Raw genomic sequence first — 22,750 nt, 5'->3', positions numbered from 1 at the left:
GCTGAAATAAACCACTGAGAAGTGAGGGTAAAATGATCGTACTATGAAAGCAGCCACTTAAAATCAAGAAGCTACTGCTGTTATCTTGCAGAGTTGGGGAAAGAAATCAAATCATAAAAATGAACAAAGCTCTTTCAGTTGACAATATTTACGTCAAAATTAGAGTGATTGTTCCCATAATCTTGCATTGGGCGTCGGAGACGTCGGCTGATGTAGATATATCTCAAGGATGCCAGGTGGAAATGATTAAAGGAGCAATTAACTTATAGCTTAAATATGTACAATTAATTGATTTTTAAATAATGATAATGCGATTATTGAACAGAAACTAAAATATTGTTACGCCGCTGACAGCCGATTAAAACTGCAATAATGAGAAATAAGACACGATCCTTGAACAAACGGAAGTTTCTTGAAATAATATCAACGGTAGACCTGCGAGTTACGATAATATAACGTATTCGCAATGAACTTCCTAATCTGAGGCACTCAAGTAGAAAAATGACAAATTGCTTACACTTGGATTTAAAAAATTAGATGGCATGTGGTCCTCAGAGACATAAGATATGCTTGTACCAAAAATATTTTAATTTGCGGTTCCCGTCACGCTTTTGATTTGAAATCACGGCTACAAAAAGTTGTTACACAATTTTTATGCAGTTTTCTCAGAAAGAAACTTTCCTTCGACACAATATGGTATGGTACTAATAACACAACGTATTGCTTACCCCAGTTATGGAGCCATCTTTCTCTCGGGGGGGGGGGAGGGGAAGATTGAAGGGGGATGGACTGGTTTTCAAGGGGAACGGGGGGAAACAGTTGTCGCCAACAGAGTATGAAGGGGGACTAAAGAAATGTGACCGTCAATAAACGACCGATGAAGGGAGGGGGACATGAGAATATTTCAACCTTTTACCCATTCCCCAAATATACCAACAGAATCGAAGACAATACGACTCTAATCAGGACAGACCCAAACTTAGTGGAAAAGAGAGGGGATGCTGCGTTTTAGTAGATAGTAAAACCGTGGGTAGCGTTAAGGGCGCGCTTTGCTTAGCAAATGATATTAACCTTAGTGTCGGTAACGAGCAGTAAATATTTACTTAGGCATTACGTGAATTGTTAAATATTCACCAATAGCTAGTTTCAGGTTTATGTTAAAATTTTTTATTAATAACTTTCACCTTGAAATCACAGGTGATCCTTGAAATCGGATTGGTTCTTATCGAAACGATTTATTCACATTAGGCGACACTTTTCGTTCCAAAAAAAAAAAAAAAAAAAAAAGGAAAATTTACATTTGATAATGTTTATATTTTCTTCAGCCTCTTCCAAAATAACTGCGCATTTGGCGGGTGTAAAGTTGGATTTTCTAGCGCGCTTTGCCGGGGAAGGAGCAACATTTTCTGCCATGTTGTCTCGCCACTAGCAGGCGCGAGCGAACAGATCACGCAACGCCTGGGCTGCAAACATGGCAACTGCCTGGATAGCAAGTTATCCATGGGATAGTTATACGTCTCGCTATCCGTGCTTTCTGCAACAACTTCTTATCCGCTGGATATCCAGTGGATAGCCATTTTAGCCATCCTTTGAACATCTGGGGCCAGATACCAGAATATTTTTTAAAATAAATTGAACAAATTAGATAAGGGATGCAGCGCAAGTTATAAGGCAGCAGTATATACAATTATCATGATTCCCTACAAGAACCTTACGGGGGAGAGGATTGGTGACTTTTGGACGACGGTGGCTGCAAGTCATAAACAATAGTCAGCATTAAAGAATATGCTTTGCTCTCTTTATTTTTCTTTTAAAGTCCTCTCCTTTGACACGAACTCTCACATAAACAAACCAAAAAAAAATAATTAAAAAGATTGGAAACTAGCTCAATAAGGGCTCCGTTATCATTAAGAAGGGTTGGAAAGATTTCGATCAAAATGGGATTCTTTGCAATATTATCTAATGGATCCATAGGTGTGACTCTAATTAATTCAGGCTCATTCTAACAAGTTTATATTTCGAGCCAATTGCGAATATGATACCACTCATGATTGATATAAAAACTGCGTTAGTCAAGATATGAGGAATTCACGACTTCGTACATGTCTACACGTTTAAGTCCTCGACGTTTGCATACAACTGCTTGTCGTACATTTTCATGTTGATCAGCCTCTGCAGAGAGAAAAGGAAACAATATAATTATTCACTAAAGGGAGATATCGAAGCCGGCGGTTGTTCTCACCTCAAACAGTGGTCTGAATGTAAACATAACTGCCTAAGCTTTCACCTTAATATCGAGAGAGAATCTCACCTGAGATTTCAGCTATGAATTACTTTCTTTCGTGTCTCAAATTGGACGAATGATGTCACTCGCTTCGTGCTCCACGGCTCAGTGTGTATGAAACCATACCATGGAAGTGCTTGGACAATTTTTATTCACTCGTTGCAATGTTCAAAAAAACTCAATCGCTTCGTGCACTCTCTCGTTGGTTTTTTTTGATTCATTGCAACTCGTCAACAGAAATCGATGTCGCACACTTTTGTTCGGAATAATCTCTATTTGGGTTATGATGGTCTAAAGTCTTACCTTGTGTTGGGTTTCCATCTCCTTAAGCTGGTTTCTCAATTCAGTAAATGTTGGTCTAGTTTCCGGATCATTTTGCCAGCATCTTATCATGATCTGGTACCTGAAAGATATGAGGTGAAAGACGTTCAACAGACAAACATACAGAGAAATAAACTTTTTTGCCCTGAAAAAAATTTTAATTTTGATATCAATTTAATGGGAATGTACTAAACAAGCACTGGGCGAAATATTTCTTTCAATGAGACTAACGACAAACCAAAGTTAATTGACACTTGCCTTTGCATATTATATTATATCATCAAGAGAAACTTGAAGGTAACAAACAGTATGGAAAGCTTACAATATGTCGTCCAAATGCTGCGGCTTAGGCATTCTGTAGTCCTGCTGAAGTAGTTTCGCAATTTTCCTGCCATCCATCCGTGGATATGGTGAACCCCCTAGAAATGATGCAAATATTCCACCGTTTGTAATTAACAGAAAGTAAGGTAGATTTCACATGAGTCCTGTTTGAATCAGTGAAATTGTTGAATGACAACAAGGAGGTTTGAAAAAAGGGAACTTCCAAGTGCCAGCAATTTAAAAATGTTGTTTTAGCTTGAATAATTTGTTTTTACATTGATCTTCAAAGTAAATGATCATAATTTATCATTGACACGTTTTTTTGTTTGTCAATATATATTGTGAATGACTGATTACCTATTGTGAAAATCTCATAAAGGAGAACTCCATAGCTCCATCTAAAAGATAATGGAATAATTAGAATATCAACATCAGCAGTGGTCTCAGAAACAGATTAATTAGGGGGGTTAGTTTCTAAAGAAACTGTGGTGCTGCGTTCGTGGGGGTAACAAGGTAATTTTGGTGTTATCAAAGGATTTTATATTAACGTTTTGAGCGTCAGCTCTTTCGTCAGAGCGAATGATAGCAAACAGGTTGAAACAAGTCGAGCAAATCATTAGGGAAATCTGAAAAGTGGTGAAAGGTCAATCAGCGGCAGAATTGCAAATATCCAGTGATGGTAGGAATACTCTTAAAAGCCTGATACTTTGGGAAACAGGTGAGGATGCTACTGTTCACATTGTTTTCTGAAGGTCCTGAGGTCGAATACGTAGCGATATCTGTACTTACACGTCACTTTTGGTGGTATATGTGCCATACATCAACGCCTCATAGGCTGTCCATTTTACTGGAAGACGACCCTTAGGATTTAGAATTTACCACATAAAATATTTTTAATTAACATACCAACAACATAGCTTATCGAAAAAAAAATTCAATGCGAGAAATTTCAAGGTTAACTAGTCATGGCAAAATTACATAGTTACCACATGACTTATTTTCATTCAAACACCAACAACAAGTTTAAAAAAGAGAAGAGATTCCTTGAAAAAGAAGTTCAACTGATGTTATGGCAAAAATTATACCATCAGCTCATGAAATATTTTCATTCACATACTAACAACATACCTTAAGGAAAAAGAGATTCCATGAAAATAAAATTTCAACCTCAACTGGAGTCGTAGCGAAACTCTACCATTATAAATTGTAGCTTTGAGATATTTAAGGCAAGCCGCAGTGTTTCAAATCACCTTTGTCTTTCTTTCATAGATACTTTCTTGTTGCACATCTCTGGCCATTCCAAAGTCCGTTACTTTACATGTTTCGTTTTTCCCGACCAACACATTACGGGCTGCGAGGTCTCGATGGATGATCTAGCCATAGGGAATATTAATAAAGATTCTTACAACATAAGGAACACAAGTGAAACCAGTCGTACAAATACTAATTAAAGTTTCTTCTATTTCAAAAATTAAACTATTGCATAACAAACTAGGAAATTTCCCACTGCATACACTAATACTGGACCAAATACTCTGATGTTTCTGTTTTTAAAACTCACAGATTTTGAGGACAAGTAACTCATTCCATCGGCGATTTGCCAAGCAAACTTTATCAGCTGCTGTGACGTCAGGTTTGTTTGTGGTTTGATATCCGGGTCTTTAAAGTAAGTGTCATTCAATCCACGGCTCTTCCTCAGGTAACCCAGCAGATCTCCAAATGAAATATACTCGATCAACACCAGGAGTGGCTCTAAAAAAGAAGCAAGTGGTTCTACTGAGAAAGGATTTTCATAAAATACTTGAAATAAAAGTTTTTCTCTTTCAAAAAGGAGAAAATCTACCATCTACCAAACTTGAGGTAACAATGCATAGTGCCATTCAGTTTCACTAATTTGTGTTCTATAATAACCATAAATGTCACGGACAGTTAACGAGAACAACTCACCAGTTTCTGTTACACATCCAAGAAGTTTTATGACGTGTGGATGTGGTTTTAGTCGCTTCATTGTTTCAAGTTCTCTCACCAAGTCTCGCTTGTCTGAGTCTGAGGCGTCATCTTAGATAAAAAGTCATCAGGTATATCATTAACTATGTCAATCGTCACCGACAAATTGAAAGTATCAGAAATTAAAGACACTTTGCTTGTCAAAATCTTGTAAAAATGCGCGAGTCATTCTCGGTTATCCAGGTAGAATTGCTGAGTAAAATCCAGTAAAGGAGGAAAAGGAAATTGGGGCCTCTAAACCTTATTTTCAAATTTGACATGGAGGTAAGGGAAAATGCGTCTTTAACTTTTCGTCAAATGACGGTAAGCGGGTTATCATTCATCACACTGAACAACGATTACAAATTTTCAGAACTCTTCCTCGCATAACGGAAAATATTTACCTTTGAGCATTTTAATGGCTATAGTCGTCATTCCAGGCTTTCCACGAAGTTCTACAGCTGTTCCTTTTGCAACCTGACCGAAAGCGCCTTTACCAATGATTTTTTCTATTGTCACGTGATCTCTTGATACTTCCCAGGAGCGTGTCGATGGATGAAGTGGTGCGTAGTCTGCAGCTTGGCCAACGGTTTGTGTTTGACTTTCATCTGTGGTTGTTTCTTTTATATCCATGTACTCTGCAGAAGGCTGGGCAAAGTCACTTGAATCAGGATGGCCTAATTCCAGGTCTTTTAACTCCACATCTCCCTGAAAAATGTAGGATATATCATTTTAACATTTCATCCTTACATGCACGTGGACATTACTGAAAACGATAAGTTTGGCTCCATGTAAAAAACCTGGTTAAGGTGATTTCCTCCTATCACTGCTTATATTATTCAATTGCTTTCAGCGTCAGAACTCTCACCTCGTAGGCACTTTCATCTTTATACTCCCTTAAATAAGATAAAGGGAAAATTTAAGAGGATGGTTCAATTTGAATCACGTTGTTTCTCAACCCTCATATCTACAAGTCAACTGATAGCCAAGTCAAAAGTTCTTTTGAAATTTTTTTTTCAAACTCCGTCCTTTCCCGGCTGATTTCTGATTTATTTTCTAACACATTTTCTTTGTGATACAACCCGAAGATTGTTCAGTGACACGTGTAGTTGCATTTTTTGTCTTCAGTAATGCTCTTCCAAAAGTCACCTCTGTCACTCAAACCTCAGACAAATTTTTTTCCACAAATTTTTACTGGGTCTAATGGACAGCTATGCCTAATAGTAATGATCTTATTGCTTTTGTTTTTAGTTTAATCTACGCCCGTTTTAAAAAAATGGAAAAAAAAGAAGAGTTTTTACCTCAATTTTCTTCTAGCGCCTAAGAAACAAAAAAAACATTAAGAGATAAATGATTAGTTACCAGAAGGTATTTTGATAGCAGACCGAACAGTAAAAACAAAAGTGAAGAATAACGATATTCACCTTTTTTGTGCAACCAGACAATGTAAATGAATAACACAAGGATTATGAATACCAGCACTCCAATTATGGCTATAAGCATGACGTAATGGCACGAGCAGTTGCATTCTTCTAAAACTAGAGAAAAATAGAAATTTAAGTTAGACCATTTAAAAGAACGCCCCATTACCCAACTCATTGAAAGCAGGAAATGCGACATAACGGGCTCAAACACGTAATGGTGATTGTATTACTAAATGTTTCCCGAGTTGTCACTCCCCTGAAGCAGTGGACGGAAAAAAGAGACTGTTTAAGTCTGTTTACAATATATATTGTTTTTCATTGGCTATTGAAAGTGGACTATTTCGAGGAATGGATTCAGCGATGTATAAGCGAACAATTTAAGGAGTGTAGGGGGGACGGTAGTCATAAGTCCCGGTGCTCAACACTGATTAGATCACGGCCTTTCTAAAGCTTGTAGGTCCCCGCTGCATACGTAGAGGATATTCTTCACGGTATGAACGCCTCATGCTCACACGATTATACATCAATTAGACCCAGAGAATTGTGGGTCAAATTGATGTATTTCTCCAATGCTTCATGGTCCTCTCCGTTGGACAAGGTAACGGCAGCGCCAGATGTGACATTTACATAATCATATTTCCGAGTTCAAAACGTGAGGTTGCAATCAAAATTTCTAAACTTGTGCTTACCTTTCTTGTCGTTGTTTTGTAGATCTACCACTTTTACTCTTTTGATCTTCGTTTCTTCTTTTAAACTTTCACCAAGTTCATTTGTGGCAGTTATTACAAATTCATACACCTTACCCCTTTCTAACTTTACTATCATCTCTTTAATTGAGACGTCCGTAATTTTCCCTACGACTGTCCACGTTCCCAACTTTTCATCAGTCACTATTCTTTGGTACACAGTATACTGTATAATTACTTTTCCATAGTCTTTTGGCTCCTTCCATTTCAAGGTGATTGTGTGATCTGTTGTTTCACTTGGGAGGTCATACAGTTCCACTTCTGCCGGGGGACCTTGATCGATCAAAAAAAGCAGAACATAATGTCTGAAATTAGAGTTTCCTAGCCTCATGAGTACCGTAAGGAAATAGACACATATCGTTATTGTGATTACTTACCTTCAAACTTTGTCTTCACCTTGGCTACGACAGGATCTCCTTCAAACACAGCATTCCTTGCAAAAACTTTCACCGCGTAGTTTGTATCTCTTTCCAAACCCCCAAAGGTATATCTTGTTGTTCCAGGATCAGTAATATTTATATTGTTTATCTCAGTGTCACCTTTTAGCATGACTACATGGTATCCTGTGATAGGACTCCCTCCATCATCAGCTGGTGCAGTCCACCTAACTGTTAGTGAATTACCATGAATACCTTCATCTGACGATCTCATGATTGGCGGGCCTGGTTTATCTATTGTTTCATAAACATATTAAAATATGGCAAGATTATTAAAAGACATCGTGCGGTAAATTCAGCGATAAAATATTCTGCTCACTTGCAAAAACTTTATACTGACCGAAGCTGAGAAGGTGTACAAGGTGTAAGTTAAACAAAGTTTTTGATAGTGCCTTCTGTTTTAAACAGACAAGTTTTACGTATGATGCACGATCCTCGCAGTAGATAGCGTTATTTAAGCAATAGCGAAAATCAGACCTGAAAAAAAATCAATACAGGTTTATGAATAACGCCAAAAAAACCTGAGTACATGATCCTCGAAATCATTCTAGGGACCCTATGAAGTTATTTGTTGTTATACTACAAAATTAGTAACGTTTCGATGTAATCTTCTAAGGCTCGTTCTTGTCGATTGTTGAAGGAATTCTGCAGAAGTGGAAAAATCCTTTCAGAAGCAGCTGACGATGGCTGCAATAACAGGATCTGCTTACATGCACTTGCCCAACTCGGTATTTCTTTGCTATGCTGACTCCACCATTACAGCACATTTATCTCTGCTGCTTTATCTCTATCAGAGCTTGATAAGCTGCAAGCTCACCCTGAAGAGGTTGAATGACATTCTCTTCCTGAAAAAAGGGAACACGGCGTAGTGTGTCGACAGCAGCAGCATCAGCAGCATCTCTTTCACTTTGACTGGGTCAAAGAGGCGACATGATTTGAAAATCGTTACCAGTGGCTGAAGAGGACCATGATTAAATTTGTCTTGATAATATTGATATGCTGGCCGTATACACTGTGTAGCATAGTTAATCCACTGCTGTTGCAAAGGAACGTTTCCTTGTGAGAGTAAGCGGGACACGGCAATGACATTTGGGTAATAGGCATTAACTATACTGGACTCCATAGTTCTTAGGTGTTGATATGCTCGTAGTGCCAGGGGTTCATCTCCTTCCAGATCGTATGTTGCCTTGACAAAAGGTTCCATTGCATCTACTGTGGCTCCAAGGTCAATTTTCAAAAGAGCCTGCTGCTGCGGTTGACCACAAGTGTCAGTCAGCTTCCTTCTGGTAACTTCTGGTAAGAAAAAGTTTTAAATCTCTGTTCATTTAATGACCGTCTGCTCTGGAATACCACACCATGGTCTTTAACAGAGTCCTCATCCAGGAGGGTAGGATGAAAGTTGTAAAGTTTCGATAGCATAGGTCGGCTTCTATTGATAATTAACTTGGTTTTATCCGGGTTTATAGGTAATATGTTATCAAGTCAAAAGCCATGGATCGGACAAAGCAGAATGTATGCACATGGCCTGTTATCTTTGAGACAAGTAGCTTGTGAACTACTGACTTCAAGAGTTTTTTTGGGGATAATTTTTCTATTCTTTTTAGAGAAACCGAACATCAAATTTTAGACAAAACAATTGAAATGAGTTTTCTTTTTTAGCTTTTAGATGTGAAATGAAATTTCATACTAACCGTGTGTTATCTCAAGAGATGCATTCATTATGGATGTCACTTACGGCTATATAGCCGGACGACCATGACCACCTTTAAGTTAATCCCAGGGGTATTAGATAGATGGATAGCTTTATTAGGGAGTAAAATCATTGCAGCCCCCGGGCCGGCTGAAATACGACTTACTTTACAATGGAATAAAAAATTATCACTTACTCTAAGATAACTACAATAAAAGCTACAAAGTGTAATCTACAATAAAATACAATAAGAGAAGTGTTAAAAACTAAAATACAAATAATTAAGGTAGCTACTAATAATTAAAACTGTTCGCCATGATAAATGTGTTTTTGAACCTATTTGTCTTACAAATCGGTAGCTTGAAGTATCTCTGGCTGCGGGTGCGATAGGTGGACTCGTTGCGTGGAGGCAGTAGATCATGGAGCTTGTGGTTTTCGTCCCTTACAATCTGATCAAATTGAGCATCACACAAGATCTCCCTCCTCTCGTACAGTGACGCAACGTCAAGAGCTACTAGAGCCTCAGCGTAGGATAAGTCTGGTTGAATCATCCGCAACGCGCGTTTTTGCAACCTTTCCATTTCATTGGACAGATATTGCGGCAAAGAACGATGAAAAACTGGGCACGCATATTCTAATACAGGGCGTATACATGTCGTATAGAAAAGTAGCATATCCTCAGATGGAACTTTAGCGCGCTTTAGCTGTTTTGGGAAGTACAGACGCTTCGCAGTCTTTTTGCATATAGATTCTACATGTGCGTTCCACCTGAGGTTGTCCGAGACTATCACTCCTAACAACCTTGCAGATGAAACAACTTCGATTTGCTTGTCATTGATAGTAATATGATCAAACAGACTACCTGATCTGGAGAATGATATTCTCAGTTCTTTACATTTAGACTCATTGAATTGGAAACCATCAAACTATTATCACTTGGCATTGAGTTATATACCCTTTAAATGTCAATGTGATTCGCGGGACTTAATGAGAACTGTCTTGGAGGGCATGAAACAAAAGATAGTTATGTGAGATTTAGTTTCATTCATTTGCCGGCGTCTCGAGAATTCGCTTAAATCCCTGGCAACCTCGGCGTCATTATTTCCAAAGGACTTTTTGTAAACTATTTTTTGGGAGTGCATAATTGTTACGTCTTGCAGATACAGCCAGTGTTATTACTTTTGTTTCGATATCTGGTGCTCAATATATTTTCGTTTCAGTATTCTCGAATCGCGCATAACTTCCCATTTGAATTTCTTCAAAAGACGCCAGAAAATCCTTCCAATTCAAGAAGAAATTGAATGAAAGCGAGGTTACTCACCATTGTACTGCGACTGACAGAGTGCGTCTGTATTTAGTGTTTACAAATTACTACTAGTTTCATAACCGGTATTTAAAGGAAAAGCTGAATTATAAGGCTTATTTTATGAGCATTTCTACTCCAAAATTTTCGTTACCATGGTAAAGTCATCTTGCACAAGCTACACAGTAACGAGAATCCTGCCCTGATGAGTTTGCTCTCTGGAGTGTTGGTGAACTTAGTTATTAACTGATTTTTGTTGTGCCTTTTTTCCCTTTTATCATAATAAATTGTTCATCAGTGAAAAGCTGTGAAGTTGTACAGAGGCGTATTCCAGTGTCCCTTCTATTTTGTAAGCACTTTTATTGAGTTATTAAAAAAAAACCCTCTGTTTTAGCGTAAAGAGTGGTATGTCGCTCGCACCAATCAAATGGTGGCATTTGGGTATGTACCACGCACCCATCAGATTGTTCCATTAGGATATGTATCACGTATCAATCAAATTGCTGCATTAGGGTGTGTATCTCGCACAAATGAGATCACAGCATTGGGGTATGCTTGCACCGATCGGAGCGCCAGAGTATCGTAATTTACGCCCAAAAAGCGAGGAAAAAGAAGGAACCATTTCCACTAAATATGTGTACAACTTGTTCTTGAGGAAATTCTTTGAATCACCTACTGCTGAAACTAAAATCTTGTACGAATTACCCTTTCATATCAAGTATGGCATTAAATTAACAATGTTTCAAGACAAGATTATACAACACTCTCGCTACTAAAAAGTCTCCTTTTAGAGCCCAAATTTCTGAGAATGATGTATGTATTCATGCTAAGCTGATACACATTCCCTAGATCATATGTTCATAGGTTGCTCTTCTGTTGTAACCTTTTGGAAGACTTCTCAAAAGTGGTGGGCAAATAAAACGAAACAGCAACTAACATTAGCAACTAGTATGATTTTATACGGTGTTTTCGACAAAACGAAATATATAGATACTCTTCGAACTATGTGCTTCTAGTTGCGAAATTTTCTATACAGCTTTCTCATACTTCTAAAAAAAAGTTATTGCATGTCCTCCCCTGGGGTCGGCAAGTACAGTGTCAGTAGAGCTGCATTTTATTCGAAACTTTAAGGCAAAGAAAACTGCACATGTACAAAATGTTTTGTCCTAGCTATGTAAAACAAACGATGTGATTTGTCTTAACTATCGGATTGTACTAGAGGTTATTAGAGGTTTTTGTTTTGGAATTGCTAGTTTTGCAGACTCGGGTAAAACTTGCGCAAAATATTTGAATAAAGCATATTTCATTGATTATAATAATCTTGCTTTTGCTTTGTGACAGCTATTTTTGCAAAGGTTGAAAAGACCGCCAAGATATATTTACTGTCTGTGTCGACTGGCATGTTAAATATCCGTTTCTTTGCTTCTAGAAGTTTCCCGTGGAAAATATACTGTGTTTAAACGGTACTTTCCCCCCACAATTACTTGTTTCCATTTTAATCGCCACTATGGACTAGACGTTCTCAGATGAAATGCCATTTTCCAGTGAACAACACAAATTTTTCTGATGTTCTGCCTCGCTGACAAAATTTTTACAAGGAACATGATGGTACGGTCAGTCAACACATTATCACTTAGTAAAAGAATGGAAACCCAAAAATGTATTTGGTTACAAACTATTGGAGATAAAATAGAGTTTCGATTTGCTTCTCACCGCAAAATTATGTGGGAGAATATTTTTGAAGAAGTAGCTCAAAGAGTATGGTTTTGATTATGTCTCCAACGATTGAACTGCAGCAAGCATAGTCTCAGCCTGCAAGCAGGAGTTTCCAGGAAGCGCGGCACCAGTGCAGTTTATTTCTGTAACAATTATTCAGACACCAGTGGCAATAGACCCTAAAATAAGTGTCTGAACTTTCTTTCCAATGACATCTTTTGAAAGTAGATGCTTTTTTTTTTTCAACAAAACTGTAAACATCAGTTACTAAGCGTTCATTTGCAACTCACCTATGCAAAAAAGTAACTCTTGCATGCTTACCATGTCTACGTTGTTATGCCTGTTGGATTGTCGTAGAAAGAGACGTTTTCGTTCGTTGACGATAAGGAATAGACCACAAGCGGAGTGACAAAAATGCTCTCATTGTTAGCAGTCTAGCTGAACTGACTTTTATCGTTCTTAAATGAGCGTCAATTTTTGAGATCGTTTTTAAATACCTTAAAGCTTGAATACATACCCATCAAAACGAGTTGAATAATACTTGGACCACCTGGTACAAGCGCACATTGAAAAAAGACAAAATTGTCTCGAGAAGTTATGTTCTTAATGACCAAAGTAGCTCTTCCTTCCAACTTTACTCTTCCCTTGTAGGCAGATGGTATGTATCGGGAAAATCTTACACTGCCATTCTGTTTTACGAGCAAGGGTACAAGCGTACTCCGCTGAACAGCCACGCCGAAGATAATCGCTGTCGGTTGATCGTTGGGATTGTAGTCCCACATCAGTTTAACATTGTGACCTTTACTAACATAGCTTGGGTCATCAGGTTTCACAGTAAAGCGAACATAGGCGTCTATATCAAGAAATGAAAGACACGAAGGTCGTTTTTCACACAGGCTGTTAAAATGGGGATTGAATAGAGCATGGATCGAAATCTTAAATTTCACTCTGATCTTCAGAATGGAAACTATGTAATAATGGGAAATGAAATTTGAATGACATTAAAAAAAAATTGGAAGTCGATTTACTTTAGGGGAAACAGCATTGTACAATAGCAATCTGAAACTCTTTGCTTTAGTCGAAGCGCGCTTGCAACGGATAGAAGTTAATACGTGCATATGTATATAAATTTTGTCAGGTCTTTTCGAAATTTTCCTTCGTTTTTCTAATAAATCGTAGTTTTGAAGAGGATAAAAGTAAAACTACTGCAATTATCGTAGTCTGAAACTATTTCCTAATTACGCCGGCGACGAAGGCGGCACTTATCAAAGCCGATAATAAACTTAAGTCACTCAGACGTATTTATCCTGTTGCTTGTTACTCTGTTATCACTGTAAACGGCTCAGCGACTACAACCCTGCCTACTCCAAATAATCAGCCCCACCGAGTCAAAGGAATGTGTCTATCGAAAATTTATAGCAAAGGGTATGTTTATGAAGACGAAATTCAAATCGTCTGTCTCAATTTGAGATTAACCTTGAAGTGATTAATAGATAATACAAATAGTGAGGTGTCGATCTAAGTTGACATGCTTCTGATCAGAGAGTATTAATCATAGATCTGCAATATGAGCTTAAGCTGGGTGGCTTTCAGACTTAATGGTAACGCCTTCTCTTCCTTCGCAGAAATTTATTAAATTTCTGAAATATACGTTCAAAAACAAGCATATCTGAAAACTGACATTGAATCGCCAAAGTGAAATTTAAAAAAAATTACTCAACGGAACTGAATGCTAATTAAAAATAGCAATTAACAAACACTATCCACTGCAGTTCAATTTTTCTGCCAATTAAAATGCTGATGGAGTCCCATAAATATTTTCCGAGGTTAGCTGGCTACATAGCTATGTTAATTATTGAAGTGAAGTCTATTCTGACCTAATTTACTGCCGTTCTGATCCCAGAGAATCGACGGATTGATTCTGCCATGCATTCTTCAAAAAAAATTTTTGTTTTAAACCAAATTGGGTAAAAGTGAAAAATTACAAATCATGACCAGAAGAAAAGCTGACAAGAAATTCTTCCGCATTGACTTTGTCTGAATGGCAAGTGAAACGATCCACTGTAGCTATCTTGTCACACTTCCACTTTCAAAGCTGCCATGGAAATATACTGAATATGAACGTATGGTATGATACAGATATTTTATTACACCGCAAGTCTCATTTTTATGTTATACTGTCTGACTGAATATGGTTTTGGTTCAAAACCTAGAGTGCACATTCCGAGCAATAATTTCCGTCTTTCGCTATCTCGTCTGGTTCAAAGGATCCCGTCCTGTGTCGCATCTAATATCGCAAAATTACAAACCTCACTTACCTGCTGGAGGAGCGATTACGATAGCAGTCACAAAGTAATTGAGGATTACGTGGACCTTATGCATCACTATAACTTCGGATAGTTTTTTCTACGACCTCGATGTCTAGCTTGCTGCTTGATTAAAACGTGGATCTTTTAAGCTGTTCTGAAACATGCGATGTGACCCCCTATCAACGGGTCGCAAGCTCAATTTCAGTAGTCACGCTCGTTTACGAGGTGCTTCAATCAATTTTATAACATACTGTAAGTATACGATTACTAAATTTCTTCTTCATCTTCTGATGAGGAGTTTCTTCAACTAAAACGTGAAAATTTTTTTAACCCAAATTGAATAATGATTGAGCGGGATAACCAAGCTTTGATAAAATTAGAAAATTTGTAGCCAGTTTTACATGTGCTCTAGACAGTAGCTGTATGACGTGCACCATTTTGATGAGTTTTGAAATAAGCTTAGATATAGAGCTATTTTTAAAAGTAGAGTGCGATGTTAGAACCAAAAGCTTTCAGAAAAAGATGTTAAGGCTAATGACAACAAAAGACGTTTCGGATACATTCGAATATAGCAGAGGACCAGAAACTGTATGATATAGCTTAAATAAATAAGCGAATTAATAGACATAAAAATAAACAGTGGCAGCTTTTGGATGAAGTACCAAGTGTCTATTAAGACAATATCCGTGTTCTCTAGAGAAGGATTACAATTTCCACGATGCTTAAGTCTCAGTTACCTCACCGTTCAGTTTGCCGGACTAGGGAAAAGCTGGATCTACTGATGTTGGACTGGTGAGTTCAGAGATGACACCAATGATAGGGATATCCATGGAAGTCACCCTAAGTCCATATAATACCCAGCTCCTTGGAAAGTGCTTTTACTTTATGTGGCCAGAGAACCGAGGCGAAGTTGTCTGCTTAGCAGCCTTCGTAGAGAGGACAATAAACATATGCTTTGTTTCGTCAGTCACGAGTAGACACAGGAGACCAATCGCTATTCTCCAACACTTCACTAAAGTTGCGGCTAAAAGTAAGTGCACCTACCTTTAAGTGAAACGTGGTCGCCTGTCAATAATGTGTGGGCGAAATAAACTTATTTCTAATTCTCGAACTTCTCTACCAAATTCAAATTGATAAAGGACCCTGCACTGATGAGCAAACGCAAATGAAAACGAATCTAAACCCAATCACCGATTGATCACTTGCCTTTCGTGCGCTTTTTGTAGTTTGCCCGTTTTCAGTTTAACTTTTCATTGACTTCTTGGTCATTTTCCTCCACTTTGTTGAGCTTTTGTGCTTACTTTAGTTTTCATAAATAGAGGAACGGCCCAATAAAAAATATCTCTCATACTACAGTAAACCCACTTACCGAGAACGACCAGTAGCACATTTTCATAGGAAGTGGGATCCAAAATATCCTCGGGTAGAAGCTTGCATGAGTAATACCCTTTATCTCTTACACGAGTTAAATTTAGCATGAAAGTGATCTGGCCAGGACTTGATCCATTCCATACTGCACTGATTCGTCCAACGTATGGTCGCGATATCTTGACTTTCATGGTATTGAATACAGAAATCATTATTTCGCTTGAGCCATCACTCTTAACCTTCCATAGTTGTGCTTCACTAAGATTGCCCCTGAAGGTCCAAGTGAAGTTAACTGACAAACCAGCAACTCCAGTCACATGTTTACTTCTATAGTTTGATGTGAATTGCACCTGACTTACTGTTTACATGCCAAAAAAAGAAAATAGAAATGTTTTTTTTTTTCTATTTTACCCCTAAAATTATTACCAACAATGCCTACTATGAAATTACATTTGTAACACCTATTTCAGAGTAGTCGTACGACGTAATTATGTAAGTCTTCCTCGGAATCCCAGCGGCGAAAAATGATCAACTCAAAATGTTGTTGCACATCGTGGCTACATAGTAAAATTACATTTTAGTAATTTATCGCACGATGAGGCGTGGGACTTTACGGCGAGCAAGGGCGAGAGCCGGTTTACGTGTAACTACATACCTACATACATACATTTTATTAAAGTGTCAAGGTATTTAGCTAGAGCAGCTAATTGGGGACACTGTAACTATTTTTAGCACCTTTATTTGTTGTTATAGGTATGTTTTGGCGCTCTGTCATAGTTGCCTTTCATCCCCCCCCCCCCCCCCCCCCATCATCATACCGGTTACTCGTTTATAGGAAAGATCACAAGGACGAAAAGAACAACACTCATGGAAGAAGGATCCCACGCAAGATTTTAAATCTAATGCGGTCCTATCATACGTGAAATGTGTATCAAAGGTTCTTTGCCGCTGCGTACGACAACAAAGATTGTTCTCTGTCTTTAAATCATATACAACTTTCAGGTCACATTTGATGCGACCTAAAGATCTCTTTGAGTTTAATTGCAAAACAGGATGCAGACGTGTAAAAGATTCCGTTCGAATTTGACAAAGTAAGCATCTGAGTTACAGCTAAAGCGACGATCGAGAGAATTAAAGAACATGAGAGTTGTATATCATATTTAAACAATACACCATACTTAATATTGATTAACCGGGCTAGTAAACCACGAGAAAAGTTTCTAGATCATGAGCCAGTGGCGAGGGGTTTACAAACACATTTAAAGATAAGTAAAGACAACGATGGGAGAACCGGAGAGGAAGAGAAATACATGAACATCCTTTAAGAATTAATTCGCACTTATGATATTTGAATTGCAAATGATCCATCGATTGCGTGCCGTTATCTTGTCACACTGCTGCCCCTAGCATTGCTATATCTAATTTGATTTACCGTATGAGAAACTGTGGCAAGATTAGGAGACCTTTTACACTGTCGTGAGTCATTCGTAGTTATACTCTCAGAGTGGTTAAATCTTGTTTAGGGCAAAAAATGTGCACTCTGAGAAGTCATTTCCGCCTTTGTCTATTATTTCAGGTTTAAGAGAATCATTTTACGCATAAAAAAGCTCACTTACCTGCTAGATGAGTGATCATAACTGCGGTCACAGAATAGATAAGTGCACTTCGTAAGTATACCTTAGGCATGACTTGATTGTAGTGTTCTGGTACGAACACAGTACCAAATGTAAGGTTTAGCTTAAGAGAGGCACGTTTAAAGGTGAGCTGTAAGATTCTCTAGATAATTATCATGATTTGGCTATCTGCCGAGGGGGGCAAGTGCTGAAATTTCATCGGTCACGCTTGTTCACGAAGAAGAGCTTAAGAAGCAAAACAATCAATTTTGAAGTCTCGCTAAACTTAGTAAAAAAAACAGTATGTAATAAGGACACAACGTTTACACGTCGAATAATATTCTTTGGTGGATACGGTTTCTTCAAATAATAGATGAAGTTTATCGAGCTTTAAAAATATTCAATGCTTGAATTAATCAAGGTTTATTTTAGTTAAACACTCCTTGATTAAAGTGCTAAATTGCAGCTAATTTTTAGACTTCCTCTGTTGTGCGACTGTCTGATTGTCGTCTTATCGATCAGAATGTGATGTGGCGTCAGATAAAAGTTTGAAACGGAGTTCCTCTCACGGTCCTTCCAAACCCAGACGAACTAATGTTCCAATCACGAAACTAAATAAGGGTCTAAGTCATAGCAAATTGACAAGTCCTTGTTAAAGAATGGCACAACATGGCTGTAATCATTGTTTTTATATAGTGCATATTTAACTTAGCAACAATTTCAGATTATAGTGCGATATTTGTAAAAATTGGCATTTGGAATAAGACATTAAAAATTATAACATAACCACAGTAAAGCGCGCGCTCTGATTGGTCAATTCAGCGTCCCCCATTTGCCCATGGGTGTACGCTGCTGACGTGAGCAAATGCAAAGACTATTTTTCCGCGCGCGCTTGTTTTTTCTGGTCACGTAAGATTTGTGAAATAAAAGGGAACTCTTTAGATACAATGTATCAATGTTATGTTATAAAACAAATGGTAAACACCACTGCGTACACTATTAAGTTATGGATGCACTTGGGAGGTTTGCTAAGCACTCAAGAAGCTAGTGTCGCTTTCGGCTATCGCCTCGAGCGACTCCGGCTTACGCTTCTTTCGTGCTTAGCAACCTCCCGCGTGCATCCATAACTCAATAGTGTACGCTGTGGTGTTTACCATTTGTTAATTAGGATATTTTGGCCAAAGACTGAACTCTTTAAAACAAATAGCATAAGTTCAATACACCAAATGACCATGGCCGGTAATGAGAGGGAGGGGGGGGGGGGGGGTGAACTATGTGATATATAACACTATTAACTAACCAAACCGGTTAGTCTCCTCAGCACTGATAATGCGTTGGTACCCTTTCGATTTTTAGAAATATAGTATACACAGAAAAATTGACCAAGCAAGTTGTCTGGGACTTAAAAAATGCTTAATTAGCAGAGTTAGAGATTGGTGGACATGATCATGATCGATGTTTGAGCTTCATGTCGGGTTGTTTGGAATGTACTCATATGTTACTAACTAAGAAATGTACCATGTTGGATCAATTTGGAACCCCAAGCCATCATATTGGTTAAAGAATCATGACACACCTGCCAAGGGCGAAAACAGCTGTATATGGCTGCTACCGTTTGGCCCTTTAGGTAGTGCAGACGAACAATCACTCGGATTATCACTATTTTATGTTGCGCTAATATACCACTCATCATAGTTTTTTTATTGTTATCTCCACTGTCACTTTCCATCGGAATCAGTGATGTTATCTCGTCCATTTATATCGTGATCTTATATTAAAGACAAAAGAAGGCAACAGCGGTACTTACCAACAACAAATAATTTTACAGGGTCTACAATGGGACTCAAATGGAAGAACCACGGTTGAATCAGACAACCAAACAGTCTGCTATCTTGTGCTTTGATTGAGCTTAGAGTAAGCGTCACTTGACCTGGGTTTGTCTCGTTGTTCCAACTGCCTTTGAGGCGACCTACATATGCTTGCTTTATTGACATGACACCACCACTTGTTATCCGTATGAGTTGATCATTGCCGTCAATCCTGTTTTGGATAAGGGAATTCATTAAACCAAAAACAATGTTATAAAAGCCGTCATTTGCGAAGAAGGTCCATGTGAAGTTAAATGAAGAACCACGAGATGCTGTCACAGTACGTCCTCCATAAGGGGAAGTGAACGAAAGGCCACCTGAGTGAAAACATAACCAGAAATGTGAATTCGAACGGCTTAATATTACGCATGGTCACAAGTGAAAAAGTCATGATCTGGAAACTTGTAGAAGTCAAATCTCTAAATGCCTAAAATTCAGGGTGAATAGATTCGAGATTTTTTATTACCAATTCAGTAACAGAATTATAGTTACTGTAACAATAAATGAACTTTTCAGACTTAAAATCAAAGTTAATGGTACCCAGAGTTACTTCGGTGAAGCTGACTTCATTACTCCTAACCATATATTACCAATGCGCTTTAGCATCGTGTCGGATGACATTGTTATCACTTGATACAAATCATATTCTGCGTTTAGCCTTACCCATTTGGAATTATTCTTTGCCATACAACCACATGCTGTACACTTCGGATGAAATTTTCATCATTCTATCATATTTTTATGCCTTGCTAAATCTGCAAGTGGAAACTCGATTATGATTTTATAATAACCCGGGTCTGTGATATCGTATACGAGGCTCATTCTTTCGATTTAATCGGTTTTAATCGTCGAAATTAACGTGAAACGCACTTACAGAGACACACTTATAAAACCCAGCCAGCACCAACTGATCACCGTTTAACCGTCAATCAAGCCTTTAAATCAACACCGGTATTTGGTCTTTTGATCGCGTATAAATATTTATTGAAAGTTGAATTAACAGACTCAAAATATTATTTGAAAAGTCTATTTAAAGAGATTTGATAACTATTACACGAGTAACTTATGTTACATGCAAATGGTGGATAAGTTCAGAGAGTAGAGATGGTTTAGCTATGGTCACGAACAAGTGCATTGATATCGTATGAAAAACCGCATTGTTCACTTTAAGTTCTGATCAGACATTATTTTCCGGTAGAAAGTCCCAAAGTGCTAAGGTAATTGTCACTTGGCGAAATTTCAACACAGGGACTTCACTATGTCAATCAAGTTGAATCGTATCAGCAATGAGTTGTTTCCTTTATAATCCCACAGACTTGAGAGGAAACAAAAGAGCGAAGGAAACAGTTTTGTGTAAATCTGCATTGCGTCAAGTTGAAACACTGAGAAACAGAAATGCAAGAAAACCTGGAAGCCATTCATTAGTAATGGCTTTGTCTGAATTTTAAGCGATCCAGGTCACACTAGCGTCTGTTAAATTGAAACTGGTAATATAATCACCGAATTTAACGGTATGACGAGAAAGGAAGGCGTTCCTACACTGTGATGTGTGGTATGTGCTAGAACTCAAACTACATATTTTGGGTAGCAGTTTCCTGTGTCCTCCAAAGGAGCCGATCTTTTTACGTATAGAACAAACCTTACTTACCTGCCATAGGAGTAATTGCGACAGCAAACACAAAGTAATTATGAATTACTTGCACTCCACGCATTACTGTGATTTTTCAGTCATGACAGGATGTATGGTTTTGCTCAAAAAGACAGTTTGCTAGAGGCGTGATAAAAGATTAGCTAAACGACGATGTGACCCTCTGTTGGAAGGTCACCAGCTTTACTTCAGCAGTCACGCTTGTTTACGAAGTAACGCTCAGAAAAGAAGAACAAAAGTCAATGTTGCTACACTTAATACATAACGACGGGCGATATTTAGATAAGGTCCGATAAGAAGGTGAAATTAATACGAAAAAAATAGGAGCATTTCATGAAACATTAACACATACAATATATATCAGTAGAGAGTAAATGAACTGATGTACCCGAAGCGACAGAGGAATTGCATTTAGCATTCGCGCTTTGTTGTACCTTCCTAAGACAGAAGTACACCAGCTTTAAAAGGCAAATTGAATTTTATACTTAACGCTAAACAGGCGCAACCGAGACAAATTCATTACCTCTGTTTTCTTAACCGTAAGTAGGCGTACAGACGTTTGTCATTAAATTCGTGATCTTCAGCAGCTCCCAAACAATACATAGACGTCGATCCATAGATAAATCGGGATATGACTACGGTGAGATGAGATGGTCAAACAACGCCTTCTGGCGTATAGATAACAACTTCTCGTTTGCTTTATCACATAAATTATAATCTCTTTATTTTCCGTCATTGGCAGCTTGTAAGCTTGGCGACTTAAACACGATCGATCTTGAGACATTCTTCAACAAGCTAAAACGAACACTTACTTACCTGCTAGATGAGTTATCGCAGCAGCAATCACTACATATTTTAATCCAAATAGAAGGGCGCACATGACGGAGAGTTTGGTATGCGAGGACTCTTAATCTTGAAAAAAAGGGAACGTTTTGTTGATAACCGCTTATGGGCTGGCAATGTGACCCTCGTTTAAAAGGTGACAATAGTATAACGCAGTCACACATTGTGACCAACCGCTGAGTTAAAACGTATCCCGTAAATTAAAGATTATTTCACACCCACGTACACCTACATGATAAAAATATGATTAACTTTTTATATAATGATAGTGTTACTGCTAAAGTTGAAGTTGAAGTTTATTTATTCATAAATACATAGCAGTTAAAAAACTGAATTGTGTATTTACTCGCATAATACAGATAGTGAAATTAAACTAATTTAAATATTAACTACTTAGTTATTAAAAAGCGTTCAATCGACTAAAAAAAAGGGAAAGCTAAGATGAGTTCGCTTTACTCGGACACGTGGAAATAATAAAACTATTCTTAAAACGACTGGTTTTGAAGCGTTGTACATTAAAAGGTCGCGCGCGTCTTAACAAGTAGGTAGTTTCATGTGCTGCTGGTATTAACTTTTGAAGACGGTGATTGTTGTCATTTACAATTTTTTCGAAAAGTGACTCACATATTTCGTCGTGATGGATGGCTAATTATTTAAATTTCATAATATCCAGGGCTTCATGATAGCTATGACCAGGACAGATGATGGACATTGCTCTCTTCTGTACGTGTTCTAATTCTCGCATTAAATATTTAGGCAAACTATAGTGAAAAACCGGTACTTCATAGTCCATGATTGATCTAATACAACTAGAATAAAAGAGCCCTATATCAGTACGAGCAACCTTGGCTCTCTTAAGTTGAATCAAGAAAT

The 22,750-nt window shown here is 37.9% G+C and overlaps 1 protein-coding gene across 11 annotated transcripts; it reads right to left on the bottom strand.

Moving 5' to 3' along the window:
- Positions 1-1,776: 1,776 nt before the first annotated feature.
- LOC111344781 (tyrosine kinase receptor Cad96Ca-like) lies at positions 1,777-22,471 on the bottom strand. 11 transcript variants are annotated; one of them, XM_022952037.2, is made up of 16 exons: positions 21,851-22,004; positions 19,326-19,703; positions 7,460-7,753; positions 7,026-7,355; positions 6,337-6,450; positions 6,214-6,232; positions 5,781-5,808; positions 5,317-5,620; positions 4,874-4,984; positions 4,488-4,678; positions 4,177-4,299; positions 3,716-3,786; positions 3,284-3,324; positions 2,928-3,024; positions 2,588-2,687; positions 1,777-2,172 (listed from the first exon to the last, which is right to left on the bottom strand). In XM_022952037.2, the coding sequence occupies exons 1-16, from the start codon at positions 21,912-21,914 to the stop codon at positions 2,107-2,109; spliced, it is 2,331 nt and encodes a 776-aa protein (XP_022807772.2). In that variant the 5' UTR covers positions 21,915-22,004; the 3' UTR covers positions 1,777-2,106. The 11 variants fall into 11 exon arrangements, 10 of the variants coding, with proteins under 10 accessions (XP_022807772.2, XP_088583883.1, XP_088583885.1 ...); XM_088727757.1 differs by lacking the exon at positions 21,851-22,004 and adding an exon at positions 21,035-21,803; XM_088727759.1 differs by lacking the exon at positions 21,851-22,004 and adding an exon at positions 20,050-21,802.
- Between the last annotated feature and the right edge of the window lie 279 nt (positions 22,472-22,750).

This window comes from Stylophora pistillata, chromosome 7 (assembly GCF_964205215.1).
Source record: "Stylophora pistillata chromosome 7, jaStyPist1.2, whole genome shotgun sequence".
In the NCBI taxonomy this organism is placed as follows: Eukaryota; Metazoa; Cnidaria; class Anthozoa; order Scleractinia; family Pocilloporidae; genus Stylophora; species Stylophora pistillata.
Note: the sequence above shows the minus strand (reverse complement) of the source record. Positions and strands in the feature narration are given on the sequence as shown.

Excerpts from the sequence above, each read along its gene's own strand:
- LOC111344781 (XM_022952037.2), bottom strand. The coding sequence starts at position 21,914 with ATGTGCGCCCTTCTATTTGGATTAAAATATGTAGTGATTGCTGCTGCG. Across the intron at positions 7,356-7,459 it reads GGTGAAGACAAAGTTTGAAG|GTCCCCCGGCAGAAGTGGAA; the intron begins GTAAGTAATCAC and ends TGATCGATCAAG. Across the intron at positions 3,325-3,715 it reads TATACCACCAAAAGTGACGT|ATGGAGCTATGGAGTTCTCC; the intron begins GTAAGTACAGAT and ends ATTATCTTTTAG.